Source organism: Bubalus kerabau, chromosome X, assembly GCF_029407905.1.
Source record: "Bubalus kerabau isolate K-KA32 ecotype Philippines breed swamp buffalo chromosome X, PCC_UOA_SB_1v2, whole genome shotgun sequence".
Lineage (NCBI taxonomy): Eukaryota > Metazoa > Chordata > Mammalia > Artiodactyla > Bovidae > Bubalus > Bubalus kerabau.
In genome coordinates, this window is record NC_073647.1 from 108,375,478 (window position 1) to 108,387,673 (window position 12,196).

Here is a 12,196-nt window from a genome sequence, read left to right on the forward strand (position 1 = left end):
ATAAACAGGCTACCCTTGGACTGGGGCCAAATAAGAGGGCTATGCCACAGGTAGGGCTGGATAAAAAGTCTATAGAATAGGTTGGTTGTGATGCTAGTGGTTGTACAGTGTAAACAGGATGCTCTGGGATGGTAGTAAATAAATAGGCTGTGTCGAAGCCTTTATTGGGTAAGTCAGCTGTGATGGGTTAAGAAGCTTATTCCTTGGAAGTATCACAAGGTGCAGCTGCTCAGGAGCCTTCAATGGGAAGGATGGCAGTTCTGCAGGTGGTCCTGAATAAGTGTGTTGAACAGAATAAGATGGCTGTTCCAGGGCCTGAATGACACTGGCAACTTACATGAGTTTCAGATTTTTCAGAGTACAATCCCACTGAACATGTTTCTGTGGTGATGTTATTAAATTGGTGTAAAAGTAATTGTGGTTTTTGCATTGTTGAAATTTGCTGTTTAATATTGGATACATTCTTAAATGTGGTTATGTTATATATTCTTTTAATGCACATTTCTTACTTTATGTTTTTTGCTAATGATTTATATATTGATTGTTGTTTATTTTATATTTATTTTAGACTATGGAAATGATGTTAGACAAAAAGCAAATTTGAGAAATTTTCTTATTTGAGTTCAAAATAGGTCATAAAGCAGCAGAGACAACTCACAACATCAATGACACATTTGGCCCAGGAATTGATAACGAATGTATAGTAGTGGTTCAAGAAGTTTTTCAAAGGAGATGAGCGCCTTAAAAATGAGGAGCATAGCAGCCAGCCATCAGAAGTTGACAACGACCAACTGAGAGCCATCATCAAAGTTGATCCTCTTACATGGGAAATTGCCAAAGAACTCAATGTCAACCATTCTACAGTCATTCAGCATTTGAAGCAAATTGGAAAGGTGAAAAAAGGTCAGTAAGTGTGTGCCTCATGAGCTGACCGAAAATCAAAAAATTGTTGTTTTGAATTGTCATCTTTACTTATTCTACATAACAACAACGAACAATTTCTCGATCAGACTGTGACGTGCGACAAAAAGTGAATTTTATACAACAACCAGAAGTGAACAGCTCAGTGTGAAAAGAAGCTCCAAAGCACTTTCCAAAGTCAAACTTACACCAAAAAAAAGGTTGTGGTCAGTTTGGTGATCAGCTGCTGTCGGATCCACTGCAGCTTTCTGAATCCTGGAAAAACCATTATATCTGAGAGATATGCTCAGCAAATTGATGAGATGCACTGAAAATTGCAACACCTGCAGCCAGCATTGGTCAACAAAAAGGGCCTAATTCTTCTCCATGACAATGCCCAACCACACGTTATACAACCATACTTCAAAACTTGAATGAAATGGACTAGGATATTTTGCTTCATCTGCCATATTCCCTGATCTCTTGCCAACTGACTATCACTTTTCAAGCAACTAAAAAGTTGCTTGACAACTTTTTGCAGGGAAAATGCTTCCACAACCAGCAGAATGCAGAAAATGATTTCCAAGAGTTCATCGAATCCTGAAGCACAGATTTTTACACTACAAGAATAATCAAACTTATTTCTCATTGGCAAAAATGTGTTGACTGTAATGGTTTATAGTTTGATTAATAAAGATGTGTTTGAGTCTAGTTATAATGATTTAAAATTCATGGTCTGAAACCACAATTACATTTGTAACAATCTAATAAAAGATGCTTGCTCCTTGGAAGAAAAGCTACAACAAACCTAGACAGCATATTAAAAAGCAGAGACATCACTTTACCAACAAAGGTCTGTATAGTTAAAGCTATGGTTTTTCTAGTCATCATGTACAGATGTGAGAGTTGGACCATAAAGAAAGCTGAGTGCTGAAGAATTGATGCTTTTGAAGTGTGGTGCTAGAGAAGACTCTTGAGAGTCCCTTGGACTGCAAGGAGATCAAACCAATCAATCTTAAAGGAAATCAGTCCTGAATATTCATTGGAAGGACTGATGCTGAAGCCGAAGCTCCAGTACTTTGTCCGCCTGATGCAAAGAACCAACTCATTGGAAAAGGCCCTGATGCTGGGAAACATTGAAGGCAGGAGGAGAAAGGGATGATAGAGATGCTTGGATGGCATCATTGACTTAATGGACATGAGTTTGAGCAAACTCTGGGAGATAGTGAAGGACAGGGAAGCCTTGTGTGCTGCAGTCCATGTGATCAAAAAGAATCAGACACTACTGAGCCACTGAACAACAATATAATCTTAGGTTGTAAAATTAATGGCTGCTGCTGAATAGAGACTTAGAAACAATGCTTCTCTAAATGCAGTCTGGCTTTGTGGAACTGAAGAATCTGGAATTACAGACTTATGATATACCACTGATTATGGCTAGGATACTGAAAGTATCTTTTGTGAAGGCTAATGGACCCTTGAATGCACCTCAATGCAATTAGAAGGGAGCTAAGCTGTACCACCAGCATTCTGTGCACTGCTTGCAAGCTGGGCAAAAGAATAATTTGACAAAGCTGGAGGTGATTAACTGATAAGAAACTAGAAATTTGATTGGCATTTGGTAATTTAGTTAATGCCTGATTCCCATTTCTAGGGTCAAGTTCAAGTTGAAGACCAACCATTAGATCCTGGGAAATCATTTGTGAAGCATGCAATGTCTAAGGAGAAATTATAAACAAGACTGGTTGTGGAACTCCAGTAACTGACACGTCTAAAGCCACAGGTTGAGCTAAAATTTGTACATCTGCTCCAAAACTCAGCTGTAGTTCCCGGTGCTGATGCAAAAGAATTCAAATTATAAATGCATGTATCATGGGAATTCTCTGGCCTCCAATGGTGAGGACTTGGTGCTCTCATTATCAGGGCCCTGGGCTCAATCCTTGATTGAACTAAGATCCCACAAGCTGCAGAGTGTAGCCAAAAATTTTTTTAATTAAAAATAAAATAAATGCATATACCATGTTCAATTTAATGGGGGGAGTCCCAGACAGAATGATAGGTAAAATAATGCTATGTTGTAAAGATCTGGGGGCTTCCCTGGTGGCTCAGACAGTAAAAGGATCTGCCTGCAATGCGGGAGATCTGGGTTCAGTCCCTGGGTAAGGAAGATCCCTGGAGAAGGAAATGGCAACCCACTCCAGTATTCTTGCCTGGAAAATCCCATGGTCAGAGGAGCCTGGCAGGCTACAGTCCATAGGGTTGCAAAGAGTTGGACACGACTGAGAGACTAACACACTATAAAGATTTTAGGAACTTATCAAAAAGGTGTTGGGTATAGTGTTAGTCCTATAAAAATTATATTAATAACACCACAAATAAATGTTAATTGAAGACACTAACAGACTGAAACTAGCCCCCAACAAAATATTGCTCATGGCCTCTCATTTACTGAACTTGCCACATAACTCATTCAAACCATGGCAGAAATTCAGAGTAACTGAATGTGACACCTTCACATACCAGAAAGTGGAAGTTCTAAGAAAAAGCTCAAAAGGATTTTAATATCATAGTTAAAAGGAACAAAGAAGATCTCTCAAGAGGAGAGGAGAGAGTTGGTTGAATACATATAGGTTGCCTGTAATAATTCCTAAAACTTAAACCACTAGGTTTATAAAAAGACCCTCACTGGTCAAAGTGCTTGCTTATGTGGATTCTAAATATTAGGTGAAAAAGGCAGGCTACAAAATAGTAGGTATGTGATATACATATGTATGTATAAAAAAAGTTATATGTGTACACAAAAAGACAAATCTAGAGTTCATTTATTCATAAGATTTAAAGACGAAGTTCAGTTCAGTTGCTCAGTCGTGTCCGACTCTTTGTGACCCCATGAATGCCAGAACGCCAGGCCTCCCTGTCTATTACCAACTCCCGGAGTCCATCCAAACCCATGTCCATTGAACTGGTGATGCCATCCAACCATCTCATCATCTGTCATCCCCTTCTCCTCCTGTCCTCAATCTTTCCTAGCATCAGGGTCTTTTCAAATGAGTCAGCTCTTCGCATCAGGTGGCCAAAGTATTGGAGTTTCAGCTTTAGCATCAGTCCCTCCAATGAACACCCAGGACTGATCTCCTTTAGGATGGACTGGATGGATCTCCTTGCAGTCCGAGGGACTCTCAAGAGCCTTCTCCAACATCACAGTTCAAAAGCATCAATTCTTCAGCACTCAGCTTTCTCTATAGTCCAACTCTCACATCCATACATGACCACTGGAAAAACCATAGCCTTGACTAGACGGACCTTTGTTGGCAAAGTAATGTCTCTGCTTTTCAATATGCTGTCTAGGTTGGTTATAACGTTCCTTCCAAGGAGTAAGTGTCTTTTAATTTCATGGCTGCAATCACCATCTGCAGTGATTTTGGAGCCCAAAAAAATAAAGTCTGACACTGTTTCCACTGTTTCCCCATCTATTTGCCATGAAGTGATGGGACCGGATACCGTGATCTTAGTTTTCTGAATGTTGAGCTTTAAGCCAAGTTTGTCACTCTCCTCTTTCACTTTCATCAAGAGGCTCTTTAGTTCTTCACTTTCTGCCATAAGGGTGGTGTCATGTGCATATCTGAGGTTATTGATATTTCTCCCGGCAATCTTGATTCCAGCTTGTGCTTCCTCCAGCTCACCGTTTCTCATGATGTACTCCGCATATAAGTTAAATAAGCAGGGTGAAAATATACAGCCTTGACGTACTCCTTTTCCTATTTGGAACCAGTCTGTTGTTCCATGTCCAGTTCTAACTGTTGCTTCCTGACCTGTATACAGATTTCTCAAAAGGCAGGTCAGGTGGTCTGGTATTCCCATCACTTGAAGAATTTTCCACAGTTTATTGTGATCTACACAGTCAAAGGTTTTGGCATACTCAATAAAGCAGAAATAGATGTTTTTCTGGAACTCTCTTGCTTTTTCAATGATCCAGTGGATGTTGGCAATTTGATCTCTGGTTCCTCTTTTCTACAACCAGCTTGAACATCTGGAAGTTCATGGTTCACGAATTGCTGAAGCCTGGCTTGGAGAATTTTAAGCATAACTTTACTAGTGTGTGAGATGAGTGCAACTGTGCGGTAGTTTGAGCATTCTTTGGCATTGCTTTTCTTTCAGATTGGAATTAAAATTGACGTTTTCCAGTCCTATGGTCACTGCTGAGTTTTCCAAATGTGCTGGCATATTGAGTGCAGCACTTTCACAGCATCATCTTTTAGGGTTTGAAATAACTCAACTGGAATTCCATCACCTCCACTAGCTTTGTTCGTAGTGATGATTCCTAAGGCCCACCTGACTTCACATTCCAGGATGTCCGGCTCTAGGTGAGTGATCATACCATCATGATTATCTGGGTCGTGAAGATCTTTTTTGTAGAGTTCTTCTGTGTATTCCTGCCACCTCTTCTTAATATCTTCTGCTTCTGTTAGGTCCCTACCATTTCTATCCTTTATTGAGCCCATCTTTGCATGAAATGTTCCCTTGGTACCTCTAATTTTCTTGAAGAGATCTCTAGTCTTTCCCATTCTATTGTTTTCCCCTATTTCTTTGCATTGATCACTGAGGAAGGCTTTCTTATCTCTCCTTGTTATTCTTTGGAACTCTGCATTCAAATGGGTATATATTTCCTCTTCTCCTTTGCTTTTGGCTTCCTTTCTTTTCACAGCTATTTGTAAGGCCTCCTCAGACAGCCATTTTGCTTTTTTGCATTTCTTTTTCTTGAGGATGTCTTGATTCCTATCTCCTGTACAATGTCACGAGCCTCCATCCATAGTTCATCATGCACTCTGTCTATCAGATCTAGTCCCTTAAATCTGTTTCTCACTTCCACTGTATAGTCATAAGGGATTTGATGTAGGTCATACCTGAATGGTCTAGTAGTTTTCTCCACTTTCTTCAATTTCAGTCTGCATTTGGCAATAAGGAGTTCATGATCAGAACCACAGTCAAATCTAGAGTCTCTACCCCCAAATATAAATGATAATTTATTTCTAGCTGGAGATAGTAGATGGTTTTCACTGTCTTCTTTATAACTTTGTAGACTTTATTTTTGGAGAAGGCGATGGCACTTCACACCAGTACTCTTGCCTGGAAAATCCCATGGACAGAGGAGCCTGGTAGGGTACAGTCCATGGGGTCGCAAAGAGTCAGACACGACTGAGTGACTTCCCTTTCACTTTTTACTTTCATGCATTGGAGAAGGAAATGGCAACCCACTCCAATGTTCTTGCCTGGAGAATCCCAGGGATGGGGGAGCCTGGTGGGCTGCCGTCTATGGGGTCACAGAGTCGGACACGACTTAAATGACTTAGCCACACCAGCAGGTTTTATTTTAAATAGGTAAATAACATTTTCATAAATTTTTTTATCCTTTTTTTCAAAATACACAAACCTGTATATTTATGTGGTTGAACCTAAATTATTATTAATAATTTAAGCATCCATCCAACACACTTTGCATTACAGTCTTAAAAAGAGATAAATCCAACCACAACATGAACTCAAGAATGAACATATACCATATAAGCTACAAACACTAGCCACACACCATGCACTGTCAACTATACCACATTAAATACATCCCCTGCTGCTAAGTTGCTTCAGTCGTGTTCAACTCTGTGCGACCCCATAGACAGAAGCCCACCAGGCTCCCCCGTCCCTGGGATTCTCCAGGCAAGAACACTGGAGTGGGTTGCCAAATATATCCCCAGCAGATTTTAAATGCATCTGGCATTTGTCAAGTATGTGTATGTTTTCCCCTACAAGATTGAGCTTCTTGAGGGCAAGGACCATATTTTATCTTGTTTTATACCCCCAGAGATGGCAGTTATTAAAAGTGTGCTGATGAACTTTGACTATATACTAATCTCTTAAAACCAACAGATGCACCAGCTGCTAACTAAATCATATACAAAGAATGCCTAGGAGCTCAGACCATCTCATTCCCAAAGAGAGAAGACACACATAGGGGATGGTGAAGTTGAGAAAAGAAAATGGGATGGCAAAGAAAAGCCCAACCATGTATCCAAAGTCTATAACCTAAGAAACCAGGATATAGTACTGATATACAAACACTCAGAAAGACTGTGTACTCGTTGTCAGAAATGAGTAATATTGACTTTGAGAGTCTAAATGAAAAAACATTTTCTTCTACAGAAATAAATGTTAACAAAACAAGTCAAGAATTTAGATCAAAGTGCTAAAAATTATAACAGTCTATGAGATACTATTTCTAATTAACTACAAAAGACATCCCTCCACATCCAAATCATGCTAAGAAGTCCAACACAAAAAACAAACCAAGAAAAAGGGATTAGAATCCTAAATAAATTTTTTATCCATATATGGAATTCTCAGTTTGTTTTCCAATTATATAAGTAGTGTCTCAAGATTCTAGTTACACAATATTAGGCACATCCTGAAGAAGAATGTCTTCAGTGGAGGAAAATACAAACAACTTTAAGCTTTCAGTGACTTTTATATAAACTAGGATGAATCTATGTAAGAGAGCCTTTGCCTGTCAGAAAAATCTGTGCTGTGCTTAGTTGCTCAGTAATGTCTGACTCTTGATGAACCCAAGGACTGTAGCCCACCAGGCTCCTCTGTCCATGAGGATTCCCCAGGCAAGAATATTGGAGTGGGTTGCCATGCTCTCCTCCAGGGGATCTTCCCAACCTAGGGATCAAACCCAGGTCTCCCATATTACAGGCAAATTCTTTACCATTTGAGCCACCAGAGAAGCCCAAGAATACTGGAGTGGGTAGCCTATCCCTTCTCCAGGAGATCTTTCTGACCCAGGAATCGAACTGGGGTCTCCTGCATTGCAGGTGGATTCTTTACCAGCTGAGCTACCAGGGAAGCCCTAGGCAGTGTTAAATATGTTTAACTGAATACAGAGCCTCTAAAATGTATCTTACCTTTATCTGTGAGGCCTTTGGGACAGTTAAAGGTGAAACCTGGGGTTGTGAGACAACTGGAGGTCCAAAGACGTGTACAGGCAAAATAGTGGACCGACCTTGAACCAAAGGCAAAATTTGGGGCTGAGTCAGCTTTGGCTGCTTCTGCAACTGTTAAATAAGAACAAAAAGATTAAAGATAAATTCTCCCATTTACAGTAAATATACTGATGATATATTTAAAAAAAAACCAATACAATATTGTAAAGTAATTAGCCTCAAAATTAAAATAAATAAATTTATATTAAATATATATATATATATATATATATATATAAAAAACAGTTCATCTCACCCCTGAAATCTCCTGGTAATGTCCCACTAGTTGCTGAGATGGATAAATTTTCTCCAAAATATTTATTTCAGTCTGCGGCATGTTAGAAACCATTTGAGAGCCCATCATCTGGTCTGAGGAGTAGGCTACACTGGGCTGATTTGAAGTATCTGAGTGTATAGCTGATCCTGCTCCTGCCTCAGACAAATTGTCACCTATGACAAAGAAAATAAGGTAGAAGAGAAAGACTCAAAACACAAGGTCCAGACGGCATAGGAAACGGTAAGCACTCTTTTTTTTCCTTTTTACTCTGACAACCTGAAACAACTTCAAATAAGATATGTACACTGCAGAATTAATCAAAAACCATCATGTAAACTTTCCATGCTGATATTATGGTATAACTAAAATTTTATTAGTAAAGCAAAACTACAAAGAATTACATAAAAGTTAACTCAATTTGCTGGCCATTTCATGCATATCCTAACTAATCTATGTGTGCCATTAGGATTTCAGTTAATATTCTCATTTTCATAGAACCTGGCCACAAATTAATGCTGCCTTGCCTTTATAGAACAATGGGTTATTACTATGAAAACACTCTGTCCTTCTAGAGAAGAGAGCGCATTACAGCCAGAAAAATTAGAGAAACTGTTAATTTTATACTTGAGTCTAAAATACAAAAGCTCTTAAAGTCCAGAAAATTTTCTCTTGAAAAATAAGTTATATCTTTAGATCCATATTACTAAAAGATTCATGTTAGACTCTTAAAAATGGTAAAAAGATTATAATCCTTATTCAACTAGTACCTTGGACAAGTCATTTAACAGAACAGTTTCTTAATTTTAAAGTAAGGAAACTAGCTGGCTTGTCTAGTTACAGATTTTGGAAAAGGATTAATGAAAGGATAGATAACAAAATGCTTTGAAACATACAAAAGTACTATTTAAAGATAATGGAATACAATTACATGTTTCCTTTTATACATTATAACTGTGTTACCTGTAACAGAGGAGCAATGATATTGTGGTTTTCTTTGTAGAAGCTGTTGTCGCACATGTTGATCAACTTCAGTTTCTTCACATTCTGCCCCAGTGTGCTGAAGAGGAGGAGGGGGCAAAGATGTATTTTGGGGCTGAGGGAGTATATTCCCTACAGATTTGCACTGGGAATCCCTGCGTTCTTCCAAACAGCCAGCTGGCTTCTTCTCCCTTGTCTTCTTTATCAGGGTCACTCGGTCTCTAATGGACTTAGCAACAGCTTTGGAATCACTTTCATGGAAGAATCCTGACTTGACCTACAAACAAAACATAATAAGCAAATAACATCTCTTTTTTCAATTAATTAATTTTTTATTGAAGGATAATTGCTTTACAGAATTTTGCTGTTTTCTGTCAAACCTCAACATGAATCAACCATCAGTTCAGTTCAATTCAGTTCAGTCGCTCAGTCGTGTCCGACTCTTTGCGACCCCATGAATCAAGGCACGCCAGGCCTCCCTGTCCATCACCAACTCCCGGAGTTCACTCAGACTCAGGTCCAGCGAGTCAGTGATGCCATCCAGCCATCTCATCCTCTGTCGTCCCCTTCTCCTCCTGCCCCCAATCCCTCCCAGCATCAGAGTCTTTTCCAATGAGTCAACTCTTCGCATGAGGTGGCCAAAGTACTGGAGTTTCAGCTTTAGCATCAGTCCTTCCAAAGAAATCCCACGGCTGACCTCCTTCAGAATGGACTGGTTGGATCTCCTTGCAGTCCAAGGGACTCTCAAGAGTCTTCTCCAATACCACAGTTCAAAAGCATCAATTCTTCAGTGCTCAGCCTTCTTCACAGTTCAACTTTCACATCCATACATGACCACAGGAAAAACCATAGCCTTGACTAGACATAGGTATACATATATCCCCTCTCTTTTGAACCTCCCTCCCATCTCCCTCCCCACCCCACCCCTCTAGGTAGGACACATAGCTCCTATTTGAGTTTCCTGAGCCATACAGCAAATTCCCGTTGGCTATCTATTTTACATATGGTAATGTAAGTTTCCATGTTGCTGTTTCCATACATCTCACCCTCTCCTCGCCTCTCCCCATGTCCATAAGTCTATTCTCTATGTCTGTTTCTCGACTGTTGCCCTGTAAATAAATTCTTCAGTACCATTTTTCTAGATTCTGTATATATGTGTTAGAATATGGTATTTATCTTTCTCTTTCTGACCCACTTCACTCTCTATAATAGGTTCTAGGTTCATCCACCTCATTAGAACTGACTCAAATGTGTTCTTTATTATGGCTGAGTAATATTCCATTGTGTATATATACCACAACTTCTTTATCCATTCATCTGTCAATGGACATCTAGGTTGCTTCCATGTTCTAGCTACTGTAAATAGTGCTGCAATGAACAATGGGATCTATGTCTCTCTTTTAATGTTGGTTTCCTCAGGGTATACGCCTAGGAGTGGGATTGCTGGGTCATATGCTGGTTTTATTCCTAGTTTTTAAAGGAATCTCCATACTGTCTTCCATAGTAGCTATATCAATTTACATTCCCACTAACAGTGTAAGAGTGTTCCCTTAACTCCACACCCTTTCCAGCATTTATTGTTTGTAGACTTTTTTTTTTAATTTTATTTTATTTTTAAACTTTACATAACTGTATTAGTTTTGCCAAATATCAAAATGAATCTTTTTGATGAGGGTCATTCTGACCGGTGTGAGGTGATATCTCATTGTAGTTTTGATTTGCATTTCTCTAATAATGAGTGATGTCGAGCATCTTTTCATGTGTTTGTTAGCCATCTATAAGTCTTCTCTGGAAAAATGTCTGCTTAGGTCTTTTTTCCCACTTTTTGATTCAGTTCAGTTCAGTTACTCAATCGTGTCTGACTCTTTGCGACCCCATGAACCACAGCACGTCATGCCTCCCTGTTCATCACCAACTGCCAGAGTCCACCCAAACCCATGTCCACTAAGTCGGTGATGCCATCCAACCATCTCATCCTCTGTCATCCCCTTCTCCTCCTGCCCTCAATCTTTCCCAGCATCAGGGTCCTTTCACATGAGTCAGCTCTTTGCATCAGGTGGCCAAAGTACTGGAGTTTCAACTTTTTGATTGGGTTGTTTGTTTTTCTGGTATTGAGTTGTATGAGCTGCTTGTATATTTTGGAAATTAATCCTTTGTCAATTGCTTTATTTGCTATTATTTTCTCCCATTCTTAGGGTTGTCTCTTCACCTTGCTTATAGTTTCCTTTGCTGTGCAAAAGCTTTTAAGTTTAATCAGGTCCTACTGGTTTACTTTTGTTTTTACTTCCATTACTCTAGGAGGTAGGTCACAGAGGATCTTGCTTTGATTTATGTCATTGAGTCTTCTGCCTATGCTTTCCTGTAAGAGTTTTATAGTTTCTGGTCTTATATTTAGGTCTTTAGCCCACTTTGAATTTATCTTTGTGTATGGTGTTAGGAAGTGTTCTAATTACATTCTTTTACATGTAGCTGTCCAGTTTTCCCAGCACTATTTATTGAAGAGGCTGTCTTTGCCCCACTGTATATTCTTGCCTCCTCTGTCAAAAATAAGGTACCCACAGGTACATGGGTTTATTTCTGGGCTCTCTGTCTTGTTCCATTGGTCTATATTTCTGTTTTTGTGCCAGTACCATACTGTCTTGATGACTGTAGCTTTGTAGTATAAACTGAAGTCAGGAAGCTTGATTTCTCCAGCTCCATTCTTCTTTCTCAAGACTGCTTTGGCTATTCAGGGTCTTTTGTGTTTCCATATGAATTGTGAAGTTTTTTGTTCTAGTTCTGTGAAAAGTGCTGTTAGTAATTTGATAGGAATTGCACTGAATCTGTAGATTGTGTTTGGTAGTATAGTCATTTTCACAACATTGATTCTTCCTACCCAGGAACATGGAATATCTCTCCATCTATTTATGTCATCTTTGATTTCTTTCATTCAGTTCAGTTCAGTTCAGTTGCTTAGTCGTGTCTGACTCTTTGCGACCCCCCATGAATCAAGGCACGCCAGGCCTCC

At 39.3% G+C, this 12,196-nt stretch overlaps 1 protein-coding gene across 9 annotated transcripts in view; it reads right to left on the bottom strand.

The window, feature by feature from the left end:
* Positions 1–12,196, bottom strand: part of WNK3 (WNK lysine deficient protein kinase 3) — a 192,655-nt gene that overhangs the window by 100,362 nt on the left and 80,097 nt on the right. For all 9 annotated transcript variants that reach the window (XM_055562879.1, XM_055562877.1, XM_055562875.1 and 6 more), the window contains 3 exons: positions 9,172–9,466; positions 8,191–8,384; positions 7,857–8,006 (listed from right to left, as the gene is read on the bottom strand). In XM_055562879.1, the coding sequence (XP_055418854.1) occupies positions 7,857–8,006; positions 8,191–8,384; positions 9,172–9,466 (639 nt within the window). The remainder of the gene's footprint in view (positions 1–7,856; positions 8,007–8,190; positions 8,385–9,171; positions 9,467–12,196) is intronic.